Genomic DNA, 25,220 nt, shown 5'->3' with positions numbered 1-25,220 from the left:
CAAACTTAATCAAATACTCAAAGAAGTATTCACTAGAAAGATTATAATGATTAAAGTCTTCTTTTTTATCCTTCTATCTAGTTTTAATTAACGGATTAACGATATGTGCAAAATTACAGTATAACAATATTGACATCGCAATGCAATGACAAGAAGTGTTAAAGCTCCAATAATAAAATTAAACATTTCTTTCCGTAAATGAGTAAGAAATAACAAGAAAGAAAACAAGAAGGTAAAAATCTTAACCAACAATAAAAAGTTGATACAAAGAACTAAAACAAATCTCTGATAGTTTCTCTAGACAGGCTTTTCTCTCATGAATTCATCAAAAACTATGGGAACATAACTATTATGTAATTATATTAAGGCAGCATGGAAAATGAGATGTCAAATTCTTACTTAACTTTGTATGATGTGTTGTTTTCTGCTGTTTATTATTGTGTCATATATGTAATATATGTTTTGATTACCATAGCATGTAAATGCTTTTGCAAATAAATAAATTCATTCATATTCATGAGGTTCATAAATTGGTATTTTGAAATAAATGAATAATTTTATGCTCCAAACTTTAATTTCAGCTTCTTTAATTAAAATAAATGTACATGTAGTATGTTGAATATATACAGCAAACAATGTATTTTAATTAACTATAACAGAATACTGTTAAACAATGAAGAACAAAAACTTGTGTAACAAAATAAAATGAAGTATTGAAATAAACAAGATATCTATGTCCATCCATAAATGCCTTGCTTTCATGATTTTTTTTACTGGCAATGAAAACATTTGAGAGAGAACATTTATACATGTGGCTTGAACAGAACTTGAAAACTAAAAACATTTTATTGAGGCTCTTCAAGTTACAAAATATTCATATTTGCCACTCTTAGCTGTAAAAGTACAACAAAAGCTCCTATAAGCAAATCAGTGCAAAAAAGACAATTAAAAGATGCAGTGTTGGATTTCTATAACAAGCACTTTATGATATATAATATTCATGCCAATTATCATTTCAAATCTATTGGTTGTAATTACTGCTACAATGGGTAAAGATGCCTTTAATGAACTTTGTGGTACCATTGAAAACAGGTTATCTCCCCTCAGTAACAGTTTTCTCTAAAGCCAGCAGGATACAATTTAACACAAGATTTTCTGATGAAAAAATAAGCATTTGTATAGTAGGAAAAGAAAACTTTCGTGTATCCCGAATATATCACATTTTTTTTTAAATTCAACAAAAGACGAATTATATCAATTATAAATTATAAAAAAAATTCCTCCTGTAATAGTAAGACAACTGTTAATGACATACATGTATACCAATTAAATAGAAGGCTGTGACTTTATGATAATCTTCAAAATACTCACAAAGACAAGTTCATTCCATATTGATGATTATTACCTTTGAAATATAATGCTATGAGGATATCTCTGTAAATACCTTTAAGATACTGCCAACTGTAGGTTCAGCCTTAATAATTAGGCTAGGAGTAGGTTTTGTAGCAACATCACTGGCCTTGGAAGGTTTCTCAGATTCAGTGCTCCTACAAGTAGAGTATTGTCATATGTTTGTCTTCCCAGTTATCTCAACAGTCACACATACAAGTAAGATACATGCAAATTGAAGTAAAGTCTGTACTTAAGTGTTGACCCAATTTACTTGATACATTTTGAGTGTGAATTTTTAGTTTATTGACTATGTAAGTATATAATAAATATTACTGCAACTTTCATAGGAAAAATTGACCCAAGATGCTTTTTACTATTCTGCTTAGTTTTTAGTGGTAATGCCCTTGTATGATATAAGTATCTAGCCTACCCCTGTTTGTTTTATGTAACTCACCTCTAAAAGTAGAAACATGTTCTTCTAATAGAATCTATTAAAATATTTTCTATACATCCATAATTATGGAACCAGCTTTACATACAATGTAATTATAAATACCTTCTATGTAAGAGTCTTTGAGACTGGCTCTCAGTAATCAGATCATGCTTAGTAAACTCTAGTAACAGAAACTGAACACAATCACAACTGGAATAGAAAAACATGTAAACATGTTTGTAGTCAATGAATAAAAAAATTTGTAATTATTGTGTGCACAACCTAAAAATCAATGTAGTATACCTTCTACTCTCACCTTGAAAATAGTGTTAAATTCACAAAAGATATGAGGTAGGTTTTTATCACTGAAATTGGCTATATAAGCAATGAGAAACAAGAAACAAGAAACACTTATGAACCACATCAACAAACAACAATAACTAAACAGGTTCAAAAAGAATGAAAACGAATAACTATTTAATTATACTGTCTTGATGACTGAAAGCTTTACACTCACTTCAGTTTGATGTCAGTTATGTTAAAAAAAAGAGGGAATTCACAATTTGTGCCTTGTTATATCTCACTATTTTCTAGGAGCCAGTTCTTGCCATACTTACTTTAGTTTAATATCAGTCAAGTCCAAAAGAGGAACAGAATTAAGAAGTAGATCTATGCCTTGCTCTATATCTGTACTGAAATCATTTCTTGGAGCCTGCTGGTTCATCTTTACAACTACTTGTGGAAGCTGCAAGAAAATTATTTCAAATTATACTACCTTAGAGTTCTGTCTCTAATCAATCAATCACATATTATTTCTTTCCAATAACATACAATTTAATCTGTCCAAGAGTGTAGTATCTATACCATTAAATAAGTATTTAAAAATGATCAGTCCATGATAGTACAATGACAAGTTCACTTTGTAAAATATAAAACTGTTTTGAGTTGTTAACATGTAAATTGATTTTACTTTGGCATGGCGTAGACAATGGTAGTATTATTTATGACACATAAAAGTAAGCTAACATTCTATGGATTTATAAAAAAAACTTTACACATCTTTTAAGATTCATCAAAATTAAATACTTAACAATATACAACTTCCTACCTTTAGGTATGTGAAAGCAGCCCAGTTTAATTCATTATCCTTTTCATTAGCATCTATAAGACCCATGAAACAGGCCCTAATCAACTCACTATATAGATAGGGCCGTGTCAACTTCTGAAAATTCAAGACCAAAACAATATAAAAGTGAATGCTGAACATTATTTTTTATAAAATATTTTTATGCAATTTTCCCCTTCCCATTACCTTCAACTTGAACAAGTTGCATGTGTTGTTTTTGCAAGGAGTACCCCCAACCCTAATAAAAATACATAAATTAGCATGGTATACATAATGCAATTGTAAAATAAATATTGAAATTTGTCTAACAGGCTGATCTATGTAAGTGTGTATTTAGTCCATAAAAGTAATGTTTGCTTGTTTACTTGGTAGAAACAATATTTTTTATTAGTTGTTGTAAATATGATACAAAACACAAGTTTTCATTATTCTTTTGTAAATGGCTCATGATTTGATTGGTTGCTTATATTATTCTTTCAATAGAAAATCAATGAAAGTAATGGTGTTTCCATGGTCCCTCTAGCAAGTTAGCTAAGATAACTTAAAATTGAGAATGAAAATGGGGAATGTGTCAAAGAGACAACATTCCGACCATAGAGCAGACAACAGCAGAAGGTCACCAACAGGTCTTCAATGCAATGAGGAATTCCCGCACCCAGACACGTCCTTCAGATGGCCCCTAAACAAATATATATACTAGTTCAGTGATATTGAATGCCATACTAAACTTCAAATTGTACCCAAGAAAATAAAATTAAAAATAACACAAGACTAACAAAGGCTAGAGGCTCCTGACTTGGGACAGGCGCAAAAATGAGGTCGGGTTAAAAATGTTTATGAGATCTCAATCCTCCCCTATACCTCTAGCCAATGCAGAAAAGTAAACGCATAACAATACGCACATTAAAATTCAGTTCAATGCTGTTTGTATACAATAAAGTAAAGATGCTTTAAACTGACGAAAACAATTATGGAAGAGACAAAAAATATTGTCTTTAAATCCACTAGTAGATCTGTATCATAAAGTAAAGACTTCTCTCTTGACACCATTTGCAAGTTTGGTCTTGAGAAACAATGACAGTCCATCGGAAGGGGACAATAAATGTCTGACCCCTGTTAAGAGAGAGCCATATTTCTTGCACGTAAAAAAACACCCTTGTAGATTTCCAAAAAGAGTAGGCGAATGCCGCTACAAGACAGCCTTCACACCCGCAAAGTGGAAAGGGGTAAATATAAGTTGCAATAACTTGTTTCCCAATCCACTATAAATAAATATGTTTTAACTCAGTAAATACTTCTATTATTCTCTTAAGTCAAACTCTTATATCTATATTAGGTTTAAAATCAGAATGGCTACCATGAGTTTCTCTGTAACAGATATTTGTTCTGCAAATGGCTGTATATCATTGGTTGGGTTCAGTATGGCTTCTATGGCAACTAACACACTGATGGATGGACATATTGGTAAGGTAGTCACTTCTAATACTGCCTGACTTGGAGGTGCAAATTCTTGTATCCTAAAATCAAGTAGGAAAATTACATATAAAAAAAGTTCTTATTATAAATGATTTATGTTGCAACTGATAAAACAGTAATAAGGTTAAAAAGAGCCAATTTTAAAAATTAAGATGTACATTTTGAAAATCAGTGTAACTAAATGATTCTTAAGGTAAAAGAAAATCTGAAACTAGTTTTAAACATTGAAGAAAAGATGTCACCAAAAAGAACTAAAAGCATAGCCAAGCTCGACTAAGAATCAGCCATGCATGATGGAAATGCATTCCTTAATTTTAACTATGCAAAACTAATCAACTTCAGTTTTGTTATCCTCTTTACTTTCACAATGATGTGAAATAATTACCTTACAGACAAATATCCAGCTCATTCATATGATTCAGGTGTTTTCACTAGATCAATTGATTTCTTAATTTCAAGTTAATTAAAAGATTATTGCATGAATACAACATTCTACTAAGAACAATACTTAACTATACTCTTAAAATACTTTATCTGTGTTTGGTGGTAATAAGCAATGTGTATAAGTGTCGTTGCGTAGAGGCAAACTAAGGTAAGAGAATGGAATACAGTTTATGTATGCAGGGGCATAAAAATAGTTTACATAATTCTCTACTAGCAGTATCATAAGTAATCAACTATCTGGACCCTCAGATTACCAAGTTCATGTTTGTAACTCTGGATGACGGAATAAATAACCTACTTTGACAATGAATTTAACATTGCTGTCACTTTCTGTCTAGCCGGGGCTGGTAAAGCATCATTGTGTATCTGACTCAATGTTCCACGTACATTCACTTCTGTTTGTTCAAATTCTCTAAATTTATCTGAAATGAACCAGGCCATAAATATATATCAAGGAAACAGTTTTGGAAATCATGAAAGAGCTTTAACAGTAAAATGAGTTATTATTTTCTTCTTTACACTAATTTGGATAATTTCTTTATTAAATGTTTTTCGTAGAAATCTACATAACAAGCGTAAATCTCATTGATAAGTTGAATGGAATAAAATACAGGATTAAGAATGAAGTTTATATATCAAATCTTACCCATGTCATCTGACATAGCCACATATAGTAATGCTTGTACTGTTGGTAATTCTATAATTTTCTGTATAGCTGTACTGGCTCTATCAATGATAGAGATGTATTCCTGTTGTGGTTGCCTCGACTCCTTTACTCTCTGTTGTGATTGTAATATATCTATCAGTAACCAGTGTATGGTACTTTGCAAACAGCGGCAAGTGGTTAGACCATTATCCATACTTGCAACAAAACTTAAAATAAAATAGTTTTCAAATGTTTATAATGCTTCAAACATAAGTCTATATATTTTTGTACACTTTTAAATAATACAATAACTGATCTTTGATGCTTAATCTAAACAAAATAAGTAGTTACTAGCCATAATGGATGAATATAAGTATTGACAATAAAAGGAAATGAACATGTATCCTACAACTATTTCTACTTTTCATTTCAGTCTAGGTAATGGCATTTATAGTTAAGTTTAATATATCTGCAATATGAATGGAATTTAATAGGTTTACTTTTGTTTTTATTAATACCTGATGAAAATTTAGCATAATAAATAGCATAAATAATTTGAATCCTAACTTAAACTATCTTAAAAAGGAAACAACCAAAATTGTTTTCTATTTCTTTCAATGAATAATCGTTACAAGAGCGCAATTATTTGTTTAAATTTTACCGGCAAGTTTTTTACCCCAAGATGGTACTCAGAAAAGAATCCTATACGGCTTCTGATTGGTTGATACAGGATTGGAATTACATTTAATCGAGAGCTTATCCAATTAGGTTTAAAAATTGCCGAAAATCATATTCACATTTTATGAAGTATAGAAAATATCTTGAATTTCTGCACGTCGGAGCCATTAAAAATATGCCTTTTTCATCAAGCGAAAAAAGTAGACGATCTTTTTCAACTGCATTTTAAGTCAATTTGAGCCGCATGACCCTATATTTTTTTGGTTGTAATGCAACACTGGCATTTCTAGTAACAGGAACTTCCACCCGTTTTTCCCTAGTTTGTGTAGTCTTCAAGAAAAAAAATATGGAACACTAGTGGTACCCTATGGAAAATGCATTACGAATAATTGCGCTCTTGTAACCATATGGTAACAAAAAAGTTTAATCAGTGGTACATGGGACACAACTCTTGATGGAAATCTGACAGCAGCAACAAATAAATTCTCAAACATAGTTACTTCCCCTTTGCAGTAAAGCACTATCGGTAAGGGCTAGAAAGGATATTAGGGATGTGGGTCAATGAGGCAAACAACCAACACTATGTACGATCTTAAATAGATATCTAGTTTAAATTTTTTTTTTTTTTTTTTTTTTTTTGAAGTAATCATACTTTATTGATATTTTTACATTTGTTAGTGGATACACCAAATATTGGTACCTTATCCCGGCCTCGTTAACCATTAGAAGCATATAATTAATTTGATTAGTATTTGTTAGTTTCTTTAACTGTAATATATACATTCATAAATCATTGTAAATTATAATATATCCAACTAAAAACATTATCAATATAGAATGATCAATAAATCTGAATAGATAAAAAAAAAAAAAAAATTATAAAGAATAAATAAAATAAAAAACACAGAAGTTTTGAATTTTGGAGAAAAAAAAAAAAAAAAAAAAAATAATAAATATATTTTACTTGCAGCCGTTGCAGGATATATTTATTCAAATATTTGCATACAGGCAATAACTTAGAGGAACCTACATGAAGTTATAAACATAGACAAAACATCAAGCATATATATAAAACCAGCATATAACAGTATTAAATTATAACATTGGTGGTGGTGTGGATAAGGAAGGAATGTACGTATAAATAATTCTGGTACATAATGCACCACTTTTTGATAATAAACTAGTCTTCTAAAATCGGAAGCCAGGGGTCCCAGCAGATATTGGCCTTATGAAAAGGTTTTCTTTTAAAAAATAAATTCTTTTCTAGTACCAGAGATTCTTTGAGGTAGTTTTTAAGTCCTGTAAAATTTACAATATTTTCACAGAGTTTAGTTCTGTAAATATAGAATTTTGTCAGGAGTATTATTAAGTTTTTTATCCTAGTGTAAATTTTGTATCTGTTGCAAATTATGTGATTTTTTTTTTCATTTAAAATACGCATTTTACCATAACCTAAATTTGTTTGTGGTATTTACTTAACATCATTCTGGATATGAAGTTTCAAGCTTTTAGTTGTTTTATCTGTATCTAATAGGGGCCTCTGTGGTTGATTGGTCTAAGTCATGTGTATCACTAGCCTGTCAGCACTGAGATTGTGATTTTGAGTCCCACACTGTGCAGGTGCATACGACTCCTAGCCTCATCTTAAGAGAATAGGACTAGCAGTTTTCCTACAAATGGTCTGCATTTCTTTCTCAAAAAAAATAAACAGAGCTACATACATGTATGATAGAATACCTGAAATTTGTGGCAATATTTTCCACCATATTGATGAGACCTAGTATACAGTAAGGTTTAGAGAATTCATCATATTTTGTTATAAGTCCTAATGCAGTATTGTAAGGTATAACCTGAAAATATACAATCACATTAGTAAATATTATGTTGAATCTGAATTGTTAAAATATATTTATAATTTATTCTTTTCTATAAATTTTATGCAGATTTCTGCTCTTGAAAATCTTTCAACTAACTTAAACTATATATTATTGTTATACATGTATATACAGGTTTATTTTTCTAGAAAATAATTTTATTCATGTATGTGTATATACCTGGGAAGTAACACTGTGCTTCAGATATGATAAAATCAGATTATTTGGATTTGGTCCAACTAAGGCTTGCTGCATTAAAATTTCTAAAATAAATTAAAAGATAATAGTTTTAGGATAACATTAGGCAAAACATCTTGAAACTAAATCAACTTCTCAAAAGTATATATCTGTAGTAAGGACATGAAGGATAGAAGTTTTTCATTGAATCAAAGAACAGACTATAAAAATATGTTCTTATTTTAATGCCAAATGCACATTCTTTATGACTTTAAAAAGTAAGGAAAATAAATGGCAAACATGCAATAATTCTACACAACAAATTATATAAATGGATGTCATGTTTACATGGTAAGTATTTAAAAAACATAATTCAAATTTCTAAGTACATGTACAATTACTCACATAAAACTTCTAAGTGAATCTCATTCTAAAACTTCTTTTTAAAAACATTGTCTCTTTTCAGCATAAAGGGTTAATGAATAAACATGAGTACCTGACAACTAAACATAAGATTCTCTCTCTCCTATTAACATACCTGTCAATTCTTTTGCTTCTCCAGGTACATCAAGCAACATCTTCTTTAACATAACTCCCCAATGGTTATCCTGCCAACGCTCTCTCCATGCTCTCATCAATAACGTCTTTACTTTGTTACAGAATATACTGCCTTTTGATTGGTTAGAACTAGCTGGTTCCATTATCTTCTCATATATGAACAAAAGGATCAAAGGGATTTACATCAACCTACATAGTAAAACATATTTTCATGAAATATACTTTTCATTGATCAAGATACATTGTATCTGTTAAAAGTTGGTGCATATAAAACATGTACATGTACATGTACATGTACATGTACATGTATAATACTAACTTCTTTACAATTCATTGCACATTAACATTGTATAGATCTATACTGGTAAAATTTTCCTCCATACTGGCTCTTAAATTCCATAAATGATAACTATAGTAATAACAAAAATGTGTCCACTACAAGGATGCCTAGATACGCAAACAAGCAAGAATTACCATAATTTTAGTAATGACATGTACCTGACCTATCTAGATTTACTTGTCAGACCTGCCCCAAGTCAGGAGCCTGTAATTCAGTGGTTGTCATTTGTTTATGTGTTACATACTGTAATAGCAGAAATTTTCTTGGAGGATTTAATTTTGTTTTTTTAGTGGAAAAAATATATCAAAAAAATTAAAACCCCCATGAAAATTTAACCTTCATATAATATCACTTCTATTTAATGGAAACCACAACATTAAATCCCCATGAAATCTTATAAAGTGACAAAAACACAATATTTTAACCCCACGAAAATTGATGTCTACACAGTTTTTGTTTTCATTAATTTTTTGTACATTAATAAGGCCATTAGTTTTCTCATTTGAATTTTTAAACACTGTCATTTTGGGGCCTTTAATAGTTGACTATGCAGTGTGAGCTTTGCTCATTGTTAAAGGCTGTGCGGTCACCTATAGTTGTTAACTTCTGTGTCATCTGGTCTCTTGAGGAGAGTTGTCTCCTTAAACAATCATTCTCTTTTATATTTATATTATAATATCAGGGACGTATATAAGTCCTTGATAATATACATAATTTCTAAAACAATTTATTTTGAAACAGACCTTACCCTCATAAAAACAAGTAATTTGGCTAAATACTTCTAAATATCATACTTTTCATATATCTTACTATAATATTACATTGTATTTAGAAACCCAAAACGTCTTACTGTACAAATCCTTGACAAAAACTAACAAGAAGCATGCAAACAGACAATGATTGCTAATGTGTAAGGTGCGAAAGTGAAAGGGGGCGAACATGGTCTTTTTGGGCACACTGATTGCGGTTGTTGTTTTATTTACAGGCTTATCTGTATCTATATAAGTTATTTTTTATTTCAAAGGAGCACTTCTTTTTTTTTATATCAAATGATAAAATAATACAAATACAATTCAAGTTCAAGACAAATAATTTATAATTTCAAAGATAATCACACTGGCTAGAAAACTTATCAAAACATCAGTTATAGAATATATTGAGAAAACTTTAAATAGTTAATTGAAACTTATCAGTGTTTTGTAATTGCTAGATGCTTTTTAACGATGTAATGTATGACTCCCCGCCCCCCAAAAAAAAATGAATTTATACTTTTTTTAAGAATAATTTATAAAATATATTATATGTGGACGAAGTCCCCAATAACAGTAGAAAATTCAATTAAAAAAAAAATCGGGGAAAATTTTCCGAATTTTTCTTTGTACTAATGAACTCAAAATCGTTCCAATCTTTTTTTGTCATGTTTTGAAATCCCAGTCCTGCGCAGAAATCTACAATATACTTCCTTTTTCCGGTCTCGTTTGTATGAATCTTTGAGTAAAATATTTATTTATCAGTCTAGTATAAATAGGAAGGAACACAATAGACGTATTTACACTAGTATGCAAATTTGTCCGCCATCACACAGTTTCCCGTAAACTTTGACTTCATAATTCAAAACATATGAAGTCACAACTAAAAAGTGATTGTCGCTTGACGTCAAAAGGTTATTCGGAGGTGATATAAGGTCATTCGGAGGCGAAATACAGCTAAATATCAAAAGTGTAAATACGTTTATACCAATTTCATTTTTTAAAATAATTCTTTGATATAAAAAAACGTTACCTGATGATAGCGTTTCTTTGTTTACATTGCATATGACATCATAACTTAAATAACGTCACAACAAAAAATCCCAAATAACAGAACCAACATCGGAAACGTTACAGTATTTCCACAGGCACTTGTTTCTGTCAATATGGGGTTTACTATCAATACCAGTATAAAAAAAACACAAGGTAGCTAACGAAAATTCCCGTTAGCTACCTTGTGTTTTTTTTTATACTGGTATTGATAGTAAACCCCATATTGACAGAAACAAGTGCCTGTGAGTATTTCCGTTTCTTTTTCTTTCAAATATTTAAGTTACAAAAATAATTCATACAGACTTCGTCCGCATTTACAGGTAATGCCTGCCTCATATTATCTATTAACGGATGCCGAATTGACTTTAAATTGATACCGATTTGACCAGATGCCGATTTGACGATGGGTGCCGATTTGACTATGGGTGCCGATTTGACCAGTTGCCGATTTGACTTGTACCCCTTTTATCAAGATGTGACAACTTGATTGTGAGAGCTTCAGTAAAATTCTACTCATGCAGATCTGCTTTAGAGCCATTTTGTTTTTACTTTTTATGCATTTGTGATTGATATTGTGACAGAGATGCAATAAATTTTGATTTCTTACAATAAAAAAAAATCCCGGAAGTAGCTTATCTAAAAGCTTGTGCAATGTCGGGCTGGACTTGAAAATGAACTTCCGGTACTCGAAGATGATGTTTTGAAAGTGAAGCGATGGAAAATAGTGGTTTACCTGAAGATAATTCTGTGTAAAGAACATTAGTTCTGATTAAAACAAATGAAAACAAACTCAAAATATCATTTGCAAAGAGATTAACTCATTAATTCGATACAAAGCACATAAAATCCGAACAAAAACACAAAAGTTACAAAGTACAGATCCGACTTGTGATATTAAAAAGATGTGTGATTGCCAATGAGACAACTATCCACAAAAGCATTCATGTCCAGTGCAGGATGTTTATTCAATATTGTCAACATCGCGATATCTACAATGTTAACCCGATAGCGTGTCAACATTGTTTACATTGTTTGAACCCTTATATAATGTTTACATCGTTGACATCGTGATGTATACAATGTTAAAACCATGTTGTGTGAACATCGTTTACTTTGTTAACATTGCGATGTATACAATGTTAACACGATGTCGTGTCAACATTTGACATTGTTTGAACTCTTATATATTGTTTACATCGTTGACATCATTAACATCGCGATGTTTACAATGTAAACACGATGTTGTGTCAACATCGTTTACATTGTTTGAACCCTCATATATTGGTTACATCGTTGCCATTGTTAACGTCGCGATGTTTACAATGTTAACTTGATGTTGTGTCAACATTGTTGACATTTTTGATCTCTTAAATATTGTTTACATTGTTGACATCGTTAAAGGGAAATCACACTATACGCATCGTTCTCGGGGCTGCTATAGTGTTGTGACTGTATTATGACGTCGCCGTTTTTGAGTCCATTGTAAAAGTTGCTAATTTATAAGATAGCGAGCCGCCCAAAGGGAGGTTCAAATTAAGCAGGAAAATGATAATGAACATATCATGTTTTTTACCACTGTTATAATTAAATTAAAAATATGTAACCTTGAGGAAGGGTCTCATTGTATTGGGGTTTACGGAAAACAGAATAATGGGTAAATACTGCAGAATAAGAAGGAATAAAGGGCTGGGCTTTAGCGCATGATATGCCTGTTGCTCTTTTAACTTGTCTTTTATGCTTTAAATGAATTTATATGATCAACCAGAAATATTGTGAGCCCTGTCAAATACCCCCCCCCCCCCCCAAATAATAAATGAAAATGCACAAAAAAATTGGCACCATTAAGGCTACCTCAAATTTCACTAAGTTTGTTGTCTTAATTTTTCATCCAAACATACAATTTTGTGAAAATGTTAGTTATTGTCCCAAAATTGGAAAATCCCCCATTTTTTAAGCATAAAAATTCATAACACAGAAATGTAAAATCTGAAATTTATAAAAATTGAAAGGGAGCTTACATCAATAGATATAAACAATTCACCAAAGTTTTATGGACATTGGTGAAAGCCTTTTTGAGTTATTGTCCGAGTGTTAAAAATCCCCCTTTTTAGCTCACCTGGCATAGCCAGGTGAGCTTATGCCATCACTTGGCGTCCGTCGTCGTCTGTCCTTGTCGTCGTAAACTATTTCAAGAATCTTCTCCTCTGAAACCACTAGGCCAAATACTTCCAAACTTCAACTGAATGTTCCTTAGGGTATCTAGTTTATAAATTGTATCCAAAATTTTGATCTATCAACAAACATGGTCGCCATTGCTAAAAATAGAACATAGGGGTCAAATGCAGTTTTTGGCTTATATTTCAAAAACTAAAGCATTTAGAGCAAATCTGACATGGGGTAAAAATGTTTATTAGGTCAAGATCTATCAGCCCTGAAATTTTCAGATGAATCAAACAACTCATTGTTGGGTTGCTGCCCCTAAATTGGTAATTTTAAGGAAATTTTACTGTTTTTGGTTATTATCTTGAATATTATTATAGATGGAGATAAACTGTAAACAGCAAAAATGTTCAGCAAAGTTAGATTTACAAATAAGTCACAGGACCAAAATGGTCAGTTGACCCCTTTAGGAGTTATTGACCTTTATATTCAATTTTTATCCATTTTTCGTAAATCTTAGTTAACTTTTACAAAAATCTTCTCCTCTGAAACTACTGGGCCAAATTTTACCAAATATAGCCAGAATCATTATTAGGCTATCTAGTTTAAAAATTGTGTTTTGTGACCTGGCAAACCCACTATGACGGCCGCTACGGCTAAAAATAGAACATAGGGGTAAAATGCAGTTTTTGGCTTATAACTCAAGAACCAAAGCATTTAGAGCAATCAAGGGGTAAAATTGTTTATCTGGTCAAGATCTATCTGCCCTGAAATTTTTAGATGAATCGGACAACTCGTTGTTAGGTTGCTGCCCCTAAATTGGTAATTTTAAGGAAATTTTGCTGTTTTGGGTTATTAATATTATCTTGAATATTATTATAGATAGAGATAAACTGTAAACAGCAATAATGTGCAGCAATTTCAGACTCAAAAATAAGTCAAAATGACCAAAATGGTCAATTGACCCCCAAAGAAGTTATTGTCCTTTATAATCAATTTTTAACAATTTTCATAAAATTTGTAAATTTTTACTAACATTTTCCACTGAAAATACACGGACAAGTTCATTATAGATAAAGATAATTGTAAGCAGCAAGAATATTCAGTAAAGGAAGATGTACAAACACATCACAATCACCTAAACACAATTTTGTCATGAACTGTCTGCTTCCTTTGTTTATAGATATAGGAAGCTGTGGTGTGAGTGCCAATGAGACAACTCTCCATCCAAATAACAATTTAAAAATTAAACCATTATAGGTTAAAGTACGGCCTTCAACACGGAGCCTTGGCTCACACCGAACAACAAGCTATAAAGGGCCCCAAAATTACTAGTGTAAAACCATTCAAACGGGAAAACCAACGGTCTAATCTATATAAACAAAACGAGAAACGAGAAACACGTATATATTACATAAACAAACGACAACTACTGTACATCAGATTCCTGATTTAAAATCATGAACTGTCTGCTTCCTTTGTTTAATTCACATATGCCAAGGTGAGCGACACAGGCTCTTTAGAGCATCTAGTTTATTTATGCTTTTAAAATCTCCCATGATGCTGTAACTTATGCAAAAGTTTGAAGGAAAAAACATTAGTAGACTTTTTTTATTTCAAGAAAAATCTATAATAAATATAAATTAAAAATGGCGGGAAATGTTCAAAGGCCTTGAAAAATAAGGAAATTGAGAAAATAAATGTTTATAAGGTAAAAGTTACATTTGAATGTTTTAGTTATACTACTGTAGTTAAAGATCGTTTTTCTATAATTTCGCCTTCAACTAGCAACTTAAAGCGCTATTTCTATACTCGGTATAACGCGATTCTTGACTTTTTTTTAAAACTTTTTGATGACGTTATATCTTGAAAACAACATCGGTGACCCAAATTTTTTCCGCCTTAAATATTGTAATTTAAGAATGATTCGTCTGCATGCAAAATTTCAATGAATTATTATTAGTAGCATAAAGATGCGGTATAAGTTCAAATCAGACAACTTTGCATTTAAGTTACACGTTTTATAAGTATTAAACCACTATAGGTCAAAGTATTGTCATTAACACGGACGTTTTTTTTTTTTATGGAGTAGCAAGCTTTAAAAGGCACGAAAAACACTAGTGTAAAACTATTTAAACAGGAAAAATAACGGTGTAATATATTTGTACATGTAAAAAACGAGAAACCAGAAACACGTATGAACAATTTAACAAACGACAACTACTGAACAACAGATTCCTGACTAAGGACAGGTGCAAACAAATGCAGTTAGTTTAACGTTTATATACGTACCATAGACTCAATATAAAATATTAACACAATTTTGACACAATATTGTTAGCATTGCTACGTGAACAATTTAAACAGAAAGGTATATATATAAAAAAGGAGAGGTGGTATGATTGCAAATAAGTCAAATTTCCAGTACATACATACTAAATGGCACATCTATAGATAACCGTATGGCCTTTAACAATGAGCAAAGTTTATATTGCATAGTTACCAATAAAAGACGCCGACATGACAGCTGGAAAACAATTTAAACTATATAACTAACTGCATAACTTATTCAAAAAAAGAACAACAAAAAAATGTATATACAACAACAACAAGATGTTTACACTATATTGTCAACATCGCGATATAAACAAGTCTAAATTGAAAACTACGTTGAAACCAATGATTGCGTTGGATAAAAACCCCACTTTTATACGTATGCATGTAAAACAAATTTCGTTGTAGAAGGGTCGAAATACAGCACAAACAACATTTTCCAAAAGACTAAAAAAGTTAAATATTATATACAATATAAACACAATGTTGACACGATATTGTCAACATCGCGATGTATACGATGTGAATGATGTAAACATAAAGGTATAGACTCTATATATACAATATAAACACGATGTTGACAACATATTGTCAACATCGCAATGTATACCATGTGAACGATGTAAACATAAAGGTAAAGACTCTATATACATAATTTAAACACAATGTGGACACGATATTGTTAACATTGCGATGTATGCGATTTTTGCTCGTGGCCAAAATATTTGAAATCCTAAGCTAATACATTGTACATGTTATCATGATTATATAGAAGTTGAAGAGCTATATAAATCCAAAAGGTCCAAAGAGCATAGCCAAATCCATGAAAGGAATCAGAGCTTTGCATGAGGGAGATATATGTCTTAATTTATGGTAATTTCTAACATTTTGTAACAGCAAATTTTAATAACACAAAAAATCCTTATTTCATGCCAGTACCGAAGTACTGGCTACTGGGCTGGTGATACCCTCGAGGACTAACAGTCCACCAGCAAAGGCATAGACCCAGTGGTAGTAATAACATTTATGGTACCAATTTTCACAGCCGTTGGACAGCAGAATAATCTCGGACTAATTGTGGAGAGTCTAATTAACAAAATAGCAATCATATGAGAATCAGGGTCGGTTCATCCTAAAACACATTCATGCCCATTCACGTTCCCACTTTCACTTTTGCATCCTACACGTTGGCCCCGAAATCTGTGTGCACCCTGTTTATTGGTTTTGTGTTAAACAAATTAAATAATAATCAGGAAAGTGTATTTGCTATACATGTAATTGTTTTCATTGTTTTGAAATAAGGTTGGATTCTGACAATATAATTTTTTTTTGTGTTAAATAAATCCTAATCACATTTTGGTAAGTGTATTGCTATAATTTCATCGTTTCAAAATAAAGTGAGCTCAAAGGGCATGAAGGGGCCAAATGGACAAAAATGGCTGTATTTACAACTGAAAAACTACAGACTAACCAGTAAACCTGTCCAGTTTAAAAATATTTCAGGCCTAGCATCAACTAGATATATAACAGTTAACAAATCTTGGTGGGAATTTTTGTACGATTCTGGATAAGATATTTTATTTAATTAGATTAGTTACTGCGTTTTTTTTGGCATACTCAAAAGTTTCTGTTTTTTGTAGTTTCGCATGCTGAACTTTTTCTTTTAAGTCTTTCAAGCATTACCACTGAAGAATGATTTAATTTATTTTTCTTTAATAGACCAGATTTGAGAATGTTAAGAAAAAGTTGGAGAATACTTTTTTTCTTTTCTTCATATTTACATACATTAATTTACTTAAACATATATTTGTTAATATAGCCCACAAGAAGGCCAGAATACAGCTGGACTGGAAGTTATTAACATCCCACTGCTACATGTAGATGGAAGCAATAATATAGCCCTAACAAGGTAAATATAATAACTTAAGTTTAGAAACATTATAAAGTTAACAGTGGTAGTAGTTATGAGCCGCCTGTATGCAGATTCTTTTAAAAATTATAGTCTCAACAATATGTGTATGGTATTCTGGATATATAAAACTATATATAGTCTCAACAAATGTGTATGGTATTCTGGATATAGTACAAACAACTTTACAGGACTGGAATCCTGGTTTATCTGATTATTACCTCATTATAATAGAACATTGATCATAATGTTCAGTTTAAGTGATACTTGTTGTAAAACCTTAATGTTACATATACTTTTAATGTAACTTCAAGGTAAAAGTGTTTTCAAAATCAATTCAGTTCAGCGTATACACTCTTGTGTTGATTGTCGTGCTGATTTGTGTAATTTATTAAATTTGATGAGAAATTGCATGTTCTGTAAGTAAAAGTACTGCATTATATATGTATTTAATGTATTTTTTGCAGGCTGCTTGCCCAGCATGGTATTACCCTACAGACTGGTCTTAGTGATGTTCAAAATGGACAGCTTCTGTCTGTTAATGGTGTAGAATCATTATCACAAAACAACATTGAAGCATCAAGTCTTATTGAAAGTACCAATCAGATTGTATTTACTTCATCAGGAAATGTGGACAATCAAATTTCAACCAATGATGGTCTCCCTATTGTTGGTAATCAAATGTTGTGTGTTCCCAACATGACCCAGACATTGACCTTTGTCACTGACTACATGCCTGATGTGGTTGCCAATGGCAATGTCCCATCTGATAACTTTCACAATAACATAAGTCTACAATATAGAATACAGTCATATGAACCTTATGAGGAAAAGAAGGTATGTTTAAAATTCCATTCTGGTTTATTGCTTCATCTGCAACGGAAAATGGAAATGCATATATTTTTAAATATTGACAGCTTTAACTAAAGTTTTAATATACATTTAAATACAGCTTTTGGTAAAATTTTGATATCAGCTTAAATTTCATTTCCTTAAGCAGAGGTTTAAATTTGAAAACTTGTTGATTTTGAAGACACTTTTACACTTTGTGTGAGCAGTGGTCACCAGGGACATCAAATATATATATATAAAAAAAACTGAAATTAGAGGTGAACAATTCCATTTGATATTGATGTCAGATTTTCTGATTGTTTCATCAAGAATCACCCTGAATTATGTGAAAAAAGTTATTGACGAACAAACAATTACTTAGTATATTCCCTTTATTAGTTGACAATGTAATCATATAGTTTATGTAATGCAAATTGAAAGATCATATTTCTTCGCTTTTTCTTTTCAGATATTTTCACATGTAGTTGCATTTTTGTCAGAGGACATATGTGCTGAGATGTTTACCAACCATTCTGGTTACTTAGATCAGTTAGAAAAAGGTGATGTGTTCCAAATTACAAAACAAGAAGAAAGTTATACTGTCGCTGGAGAGTTATGGTCGTTGCTGATGCTTCAGAAAAGACTACAGAAATTATTAAGAACTGGTAAAAAACAGTCAGCAGAATACAAGAAACGAGAATTCTGTAACAAATGTGTTCAGACAGAAAAACCTAAGACAACTGATACAGCTGTTCAGACTAACTATCCAATAAAAAAACAAGGATTAGTCAACTGTGGTACAATGTGTGAAATCCTCCTGCCCTCTGTCACAGCTTTTGGGCGGGAAATAAAACAATCTGGGAGGTATAACACTAATACTTCTACATTCCTCTCTCATTCTGTTGATGAAGACATGGATGAAGAATATACACCGAGGACAAGCAGAAGAAAAAGGAAGGTAATTATCTTCCTTGTACATTCAGAATAGTGTAACTTGCATTTACAATTATGGTAGATGGATCATGTCCAGAATTATATACATCGTATATATATGTACCATACTTATATTTAAAAGTTATAATATGATAATACAACTAAAAAATGCACAAAAATAAACGTTTCCATAAATAAGATTAAAAACAAAATAATATTAATTCTTAAGTGTACTGTAATTAAACATCTAACTTGTCCCAATACAAGCAAAGTTCTGTCATAAAATATGCCAATATGTTTGGAAGTAAATATAAATAGAGAATCTGAAGCTTGAACATCTAAATGTTCAGTTAACAAAGAATTATTTTATACATTTTGTATCATGCTTATACAGCATTGGACTCTGAGATTACCAGTGGATCGTGCTGTAAATAGACCACTGTAGCCATTTCATTTCACTGATTTTATTGTATTCTAATATGACATGCTTCTTTCGTTTAATGAATAAACCCATGCTCTAAATCCAATATTTTTTTTTGTAAATGCATATATTGACTACTGCAGAATAATGAATTTTATCAAATTGGTATTCATTTAATATATTTCATTAACTTAAAACACTTCCAAACTCTTAAATAAAGCACATCTTTGTTACTTATTCATTTATTATGAGTGTAATGTGTTGCATTCCGAAATTGGCATATTTCACCTAGATACGACAACTGTTCATGCTGGCTGTTCAAAAACTCCTCCCTCTGAAAAATTACAGTGCCAGCCGTTTGCTTCTTTACAAACAAAAAAACGAGGTTCATGGAAGTGCCTACACAATCACTTTACTCTTAAGTTTTACACATCAGACATAGAAAATACATTAATTATCCTTATCAGAATCAAAATAATTGATGCAAGCACGAAGCTATACTTTATTGTAGTTTTAACATGGGTAGGCATTATATTCATGTTATTTTAGCCCTCACTATTGCTCAGGCAAAAATAATCATGAATATAATGCCTACCCATGTTAAAACTTTAATAAAGTATAGCTTGCATTTATTATTTTTTAAATCAAATTATGATTTTGCTGTAATCATGGTTATTTGAATTCAAATTGTTAATTTATGAACAGCTATAGAAGAATTTGCAAGATAACAAATCAAGATAAATGTTTTGGTACGACACAAAGCAATTATTTGGTATATATATAGAAACTGGGTTTTTTTTTTCAGAACAAATTATTGATGTCATAATCAAGGATCCTGAAAAAAGGTGTCATTCATGCATGCTAGATTTTAAAAAGAAAGTCATGGCTAAAATATTTAAGGTTTTTTTAATAAGTTTACACATTAATAATTCTAAAATTTAAGAATTTTCCAACCTCTGTTATAAATATTTGCAGGCACCTAAAAGAGCTGTAATAGCTTATGAACATAGTGATATGAAGATAAAAAATGACAAGGTCAAACAAAGTCAGAGGATTGTTGTTGTACAAGATGATACTGTTACTGTCAAAGACTGTAATACAAAACCAAATCGGTCCACCAAACAACCTGCAGACGTGACGACTGATGCTAGTATTCATACAACAAATGGGAAGACAAATTGTAACGAGACAGGCCAGGACATATCAATACCAGGGACAAATGAAAATAATACTATGGAATGTTTTAGTACTCAGCCAGTTATTGCTACTAATTTACTTGATAATTATCAGTCTATAGGAACTGATATGGAAGAAAACAATGACGTTGTACACAACTATGAGTCACATGACAATTTATCTGCTGACACAAATACATGCAATGAAGCTGCATTTATCCAATCAGAACCTTTAAAATCTACGGGAGAAGTCTTCACAGCTTCAACTAGTGATTATACGTCTATTACATCAGAAGACAGTTCAGAAGAGAATGATATAGCAAATGGAACCAGTTTACTTGATGAGCCCAATTCTATACAGAATAATGTAGGTAGTACCAGACTAAACACCTTACCTCAAGAAGATCAAATTCAAGCTGCACTTAGAGCTAGTCAAATTTGTTTTGAAGGTAGGTAAAAAGTTGGAAAGACTTACAGTAAAAAATAAATTTGAAATGACATAGGTTGTTTAAACTGTAAAAATGGATTGCCTACATGTATATTTATCAAATTTTACATCATAAGAAAACAGAAAAATATTTTTATACACAGCTTTGATGTTACATTTCTTCTGGATTTTTTCAGACAAAAATAAAATTGAGAATGGAAATTGGGAATGTTGCAAAGAGTCAAAACCCTGACCATAGAAAAAACAACAGCAAAAGGTCACAAAGTTTGTTTTAAAATTAGTAATCTAGTAGAATATCAAACAAATAGATAATAATTTAGTGATGCAGAACAAAAAATTAACTCTATTTATTTCTTTTTCTGACAGAAGTTCCAGAATTGCAACCATCAAAGTCAAAAACAAATACGAAAAAGAAATCCAAGAAAGATTATGAAGCTGCCACTCCTTTCAAGTTCTTTTGTGATAAGTGTTCATTTAAATCAAAACGTCACAGTCATTTAATTAAACATTTAAAATTCCATGAAACTGTTAGAAAAATGTTTTATTGTAAACAATGTAACTACAAGACAATCCGTAACGGGGCACTACGACGTCATGAAATGTCACACAGTTCAAATGTCATGCATTGTAACCAATGTAAGTACACTACAGATGATTTTATAAGTCTCGATCGTCATATGAAAATCAAACATGATTTGGCCATATCAAAAAAGAAAAAGAAAACTATTTATAAATGTCCAAAATGTGATTACACTTCAATGATGCCTTCACGTTATGCTGCTCATCTTAGACTTCACAAAGACCTGAGTGGTTCGGGTAGTAGTGACATCATGTTAGCCTTACAACAGTTTGAGGATAAGCCTGAAGAACAGCAGACTTTCCAGTGTAGCCTCTGCTCCTATAAATCCATCAGGAAGGAACATCTTGTACGACATGTCAACAATGTACATACTGATCATCGACCTTTCTTATGTGATATTTGTGGTCAGTCATTTAAAAGGAAGGATGCTCTCTCACAACACAAAATAACCCACGTTGATAAACTAAACAGGAACTATTCTTTCCACTGTACAGTATGTAAGAAGCCTTTCAGATCAAAGGTACGTCTATTTTTAATACTATAAATTACGAAATTATTACTGGTATGTGCATTTAAAATTTTGATACTAATATTTGAGAAATTTACAAAAATGTGAGTTTGATTATTGAGAGATTTTAAAATAAGTATAGAAATAGGTTTCAGATTTCAGAATTATTGTGATTCTCAATGAATTGCAATATTTGCATTATTAATAACCTTGCAATAATTATGATAATATGCAGTAACCTACTGGCTTGAATGGACAAACTGAAATTTTGGCAGTACAAACTCCCTTTAAAACTTAGTCATATCAAATGTTTTCGTACACAACATATACTTCATGTTATAATTGATTGCAAAAGAGTTGGGGTAGATCACATGACACATTGAAATAATAACAGGTATTTAAATCAGACAGAAGGTAAAAAAAAAACCAGGGAGATAGGATCATAATTAGATATAGGAAGATGTGGTATGAGTGCCAATGAAACAACTCTCCATCTAAAACTAAAGAAGCTAAACTATCAGGCGTAAAAACGCTATAATCAATGTCTTCTTTTTCAAAGAATGTTTAGAAAAAAAACTTGGGAAAAACAAAATGGGGGAATCAAAAACAATCACAGTAATGCTTTTCATTTCTAGTTGATAAATTTAGAAAACTTAATCTGCGGTCGTGAAAGTCGTTGAACTATTACAAAAGTTAGGTATGTATGTATATTTTGGAGTTGTGAGAAGGATATTTGTGAAGCAACCTTAAATCGGGGCTTTGGTTGTCGTCAGCAGGTGCACAACTGTAACTTTTTTATTTCTACAAGGTGATAAAAAGTGAAATTTTAAAAAAAAATGTTCTTTTTTTCAGACACATTTGAATGAACACATGGCTATGCATTCTAACATCCGTCAGTATCTATGTGATATATGTGGAACTTCATTTAAGACAAAATCTTGTCAACAGAAACATATAAAATCTATTCATCATAATCCCAGATCTTTTGAATGTAATTCATGTTTGAAAAGGTTCAACACAAAGTTTGCATTGTTACGACACCTTCGAATACATGAGAAGCCAACAAACCTGATAACAACCCAGATTGTTTCCAATGTAGAGACAGTCATACCTCAGATCTTTCAGACACTTGATTCACAACCTGCCACTTTAGTACAGGATATCATCACAACAGATGGCGAAGTTTATGAAACAACAGAAGACAATTTACAACAAGTCTTACTTAAAACAAATGACTCAAATGAGAGTGCAACAGCTATAATGTATCTTCCAACTAGTCTGCAACCAGGTTGTTTCTGATTCTTTTTTATTATTCAGATCCAAGAAAAATAAACTACAGTAACTATGTTTGTTCAATAGGAAGATGTTTTCTGTAGGTCTAAAGTAATTTGCATATCATTTTAACTGATAACAAAAATCTCTAATTACTATTACATAGGTAATTTCTGGTCATGTAGACTGGAAACCAAGTTATTTGTTAAGGTTTAATTTAATTTATAGTATTCTAACTGGGCAGCATCTGTTATTTTTCACTGTACTTCCTATAATAAAACTTATGCTATTTGTATCATGATGATATATATATCTTTTCAAATTAGATAAAAATTGGCACACCAGACACAGGCAATTTCAAATACAAGAAGATATATAAAAATAGTTCTTGATAGTTATACTTAAGCATTTATAAGGTATCAAATTAGTGACAGAAAAATAGAAGCAATTGATCTTTTATTCCTAATAAATAAAACATTTAATGAAAGTGTTACTGTATCTGGCAAATTTAAGATAATGACACAATTCATGTTTTATTAAAACCAATGCTCTATTTATAATAAGACTAGGAAAAAACTAAATTATTACTTATTTCTTCTATTTATATAAGTTGTCTTATATGAGAAGACTATATATACATTGTTACATGTATCACATAGAACTGATCAACAAAAGCAATCTCAAAAAGCTTTATACTGTCTTGAGCAGCTAATATGTATGTATATCATTCAAAACACTTAATAGGACTGTTGTGACTTATTATCAGCACATTAACTTTGGCTATTCAAATTGGTGTAGATCTGATAAGGGTAAAGCAAGATAAAAATTATCATCATTGGTTAAATATTCTGACAACAGAGTTGTCCATATTAGACATGTTTATCATTGCAAAACTGTTAAATGAAGATATGAATAATCTAGCCATGGGACTTGTGAATATGATGTTTTTTCAAAAGGTGCATTTTAAGTAATATTTGCCAGTTGCATCCTATAATGACCCAGTGTCATATGGTATTTTGAACCCCCAAAAAGTGAACCCTTGGTCAAAATACCATGTGGTTCAAAATACCATATGACACCGGCAGAATTAACATTTTCATTATGTTATTAAAACATAGCTTCTTATTCTGGTAATTATAGTGGCAAATAATGGCTCTTTTTACTCAAATTTACTGTTTTTACAGACATTACACCAAATACTTCATCATTTGGATAAGATATAAAGTATGCTTTTTTTAGATACTTTATTTCAATGAGTTATTTTACAGATCTGTTGATTTAACATCCATGTTATTGTTTCTACCTCTGTCTGGTTTGTTTTGTAGCTTGAAATTAAATAAAATGGTATCTAAGTTTTACATGATTCTTGCAGTGTCATAAATTTACAATTAGTTACTGAACTGAAACTAGAGTCCACAGCTTACTTGATATTTTTACACAATATTGACAAATATTCCTTAATAGGAATGCCTTTGAAACCATATTTTCGTTCTCATTGGAACTACATAAAGATCCTTTGTAGACAATTTCTTAAACAGTGGATATGTTCCAGACCATACGAGTATTTGGACCGTACGCGTACGGTCCGCACCGTATAAGTACTTTTTCAAAATTCAAAAATACGCATACGGTCAGACCGTACACATACAGTCTACCTGATTTAAAGAAGTTGGTCAAGTTTATTAGATGCAAATGTATATTAC

At 31.1% G+C, this 25,220-nt stretch overlaps 2 protein-coding genes across 6 annotated transcripts in view; one reads left to right on the top strand and one right to left on the bottom strand.

Moving 5' to 3' along the window:
• LOC134706646 (mediator of RNA polymerase II transcription subunit 24-like) overlaps positions 1-11,657 on the bottom strand; it is a 35,386-nt gene extending 23,729 nt beyond the window's left edge. For 3 of the 5 annotated variants that reach the window (XM_063565764.1, XM_063565767.1, XM_063565768.1), the window contains exons 1-11: positions 11,554-11,657; positions 8,785-8,993; positions 8,250-8,332; positions 7,933-8,045; positions 5,518-5,744; positions 5,170-5,293; positions 4,309-4,468; positions 2,934-3,047; positions 2,443-2,570; positions 1,949-2,035; positions 1,445-1,547 (exon numbers count right to left, since the gene is read on the bottom strand). In XM_063565764.1, coding sequence (XP_063421834.1) covers positions 1,445-1,547; positions 1,949-2,035; positions 2,443-2,570; positions 2,934-3,047; positions 4,309-4,468; positions 5,170-5,293; positions 5,518-5,744; positions 7,933-8,045; positions 8,250-8,332; positions 8,785-8,947 — 1,302 coding nt within the window. In that variant the 5' untranslated portion in view covers positions 8,948-8,993; positions 11,554-11,657. Of the gene's footprint in view, positions 1-1,444; positions 1,548-1,948; positions 2,036-2,442; positions 2,571-2,933; positions 3,048-4,308; positions 4,469-5,169; positions 5,294-5,517; positions 5,745-7,932; positions 8,046-8,249; positions 8,333-8,784; positions 8,994-11,406; positions 11,426-11,495; positions 11,518-11,553 lie in introns of those variants that run through there. The other 2 variants (XM_063565765.1, XM_063565766.1) reach the window with 2 other exon arrangements.
• Positions 11,549-24,875, top strand: LOC134706647 (zinc finger and BTB domain-containing protein 49-like). Its single transcript, XM_063565769.1, has 7 exons — positions 11,549-11,695; positions 17,260-17,349; positions 17,817-18,186; positions 18,650-19,138; positions 20,510-21,158; positions 21,524-22,257; positions 23,098-24,875. The coding sequence occupies exons 1-7, from the start codon at positions 11,661-11,663 to the stop codon at positions 23,542-23,544; spliced, it is 2,814 nt and encodes a 937-aa protein (XP_063421839.1). The 5' UTR covers positions 11,549-11,660; the 3' UTR covers positions 23,545-24,875.
• The last annotated feature ends 345 nt before the right edge of the window (positions 24,876-25,220 follow it).

The sequence above is a fragment of the Mytilus trossulus genome, chromosome 2, assembly GCF_036588685.1.
Source record: "Mytilus trossulus isolate FHL-02 chromosome 2, PNRI_Mtr1.1.1.hap1, whole genome shotgun sequence".
In the NCBI taxonomy this organism is placed as follows: Eukaryota; Metazoa; Mollusca; class Bivalvia; order Mytilida; family Mytilidae; genus Mytilus; species Mytilus trossulus.
Note: the sequence above shows the minus strand (reverse complement) of the source record. Positions and strands in the feature narration are given on the sequence as shown.

Bases quoted from the DNA above. Each gene is read 5' to 3' on its own strand.
- LOC134706647 (XM_063565769.1), top strand. From the start codon at position 11,661: ATGGAAAATAGTGGTTTACCTGAAGATAATTCTGT. The intron at 19,139-20,509 runs GTAATTATCTTC...AAATATTTGCAG, and splicing joins CAAGCAGAAGAAAAAGGAAG to GCACCTAAAAGAGCTGTAAT. The intron at 22,258-23,097 runs GTACGTCTATTT...TCTTTTTTTCAG, and splicing joins AGAAGCCTTTCAGATCAAAG to ACACATTTGAATGAACACAT.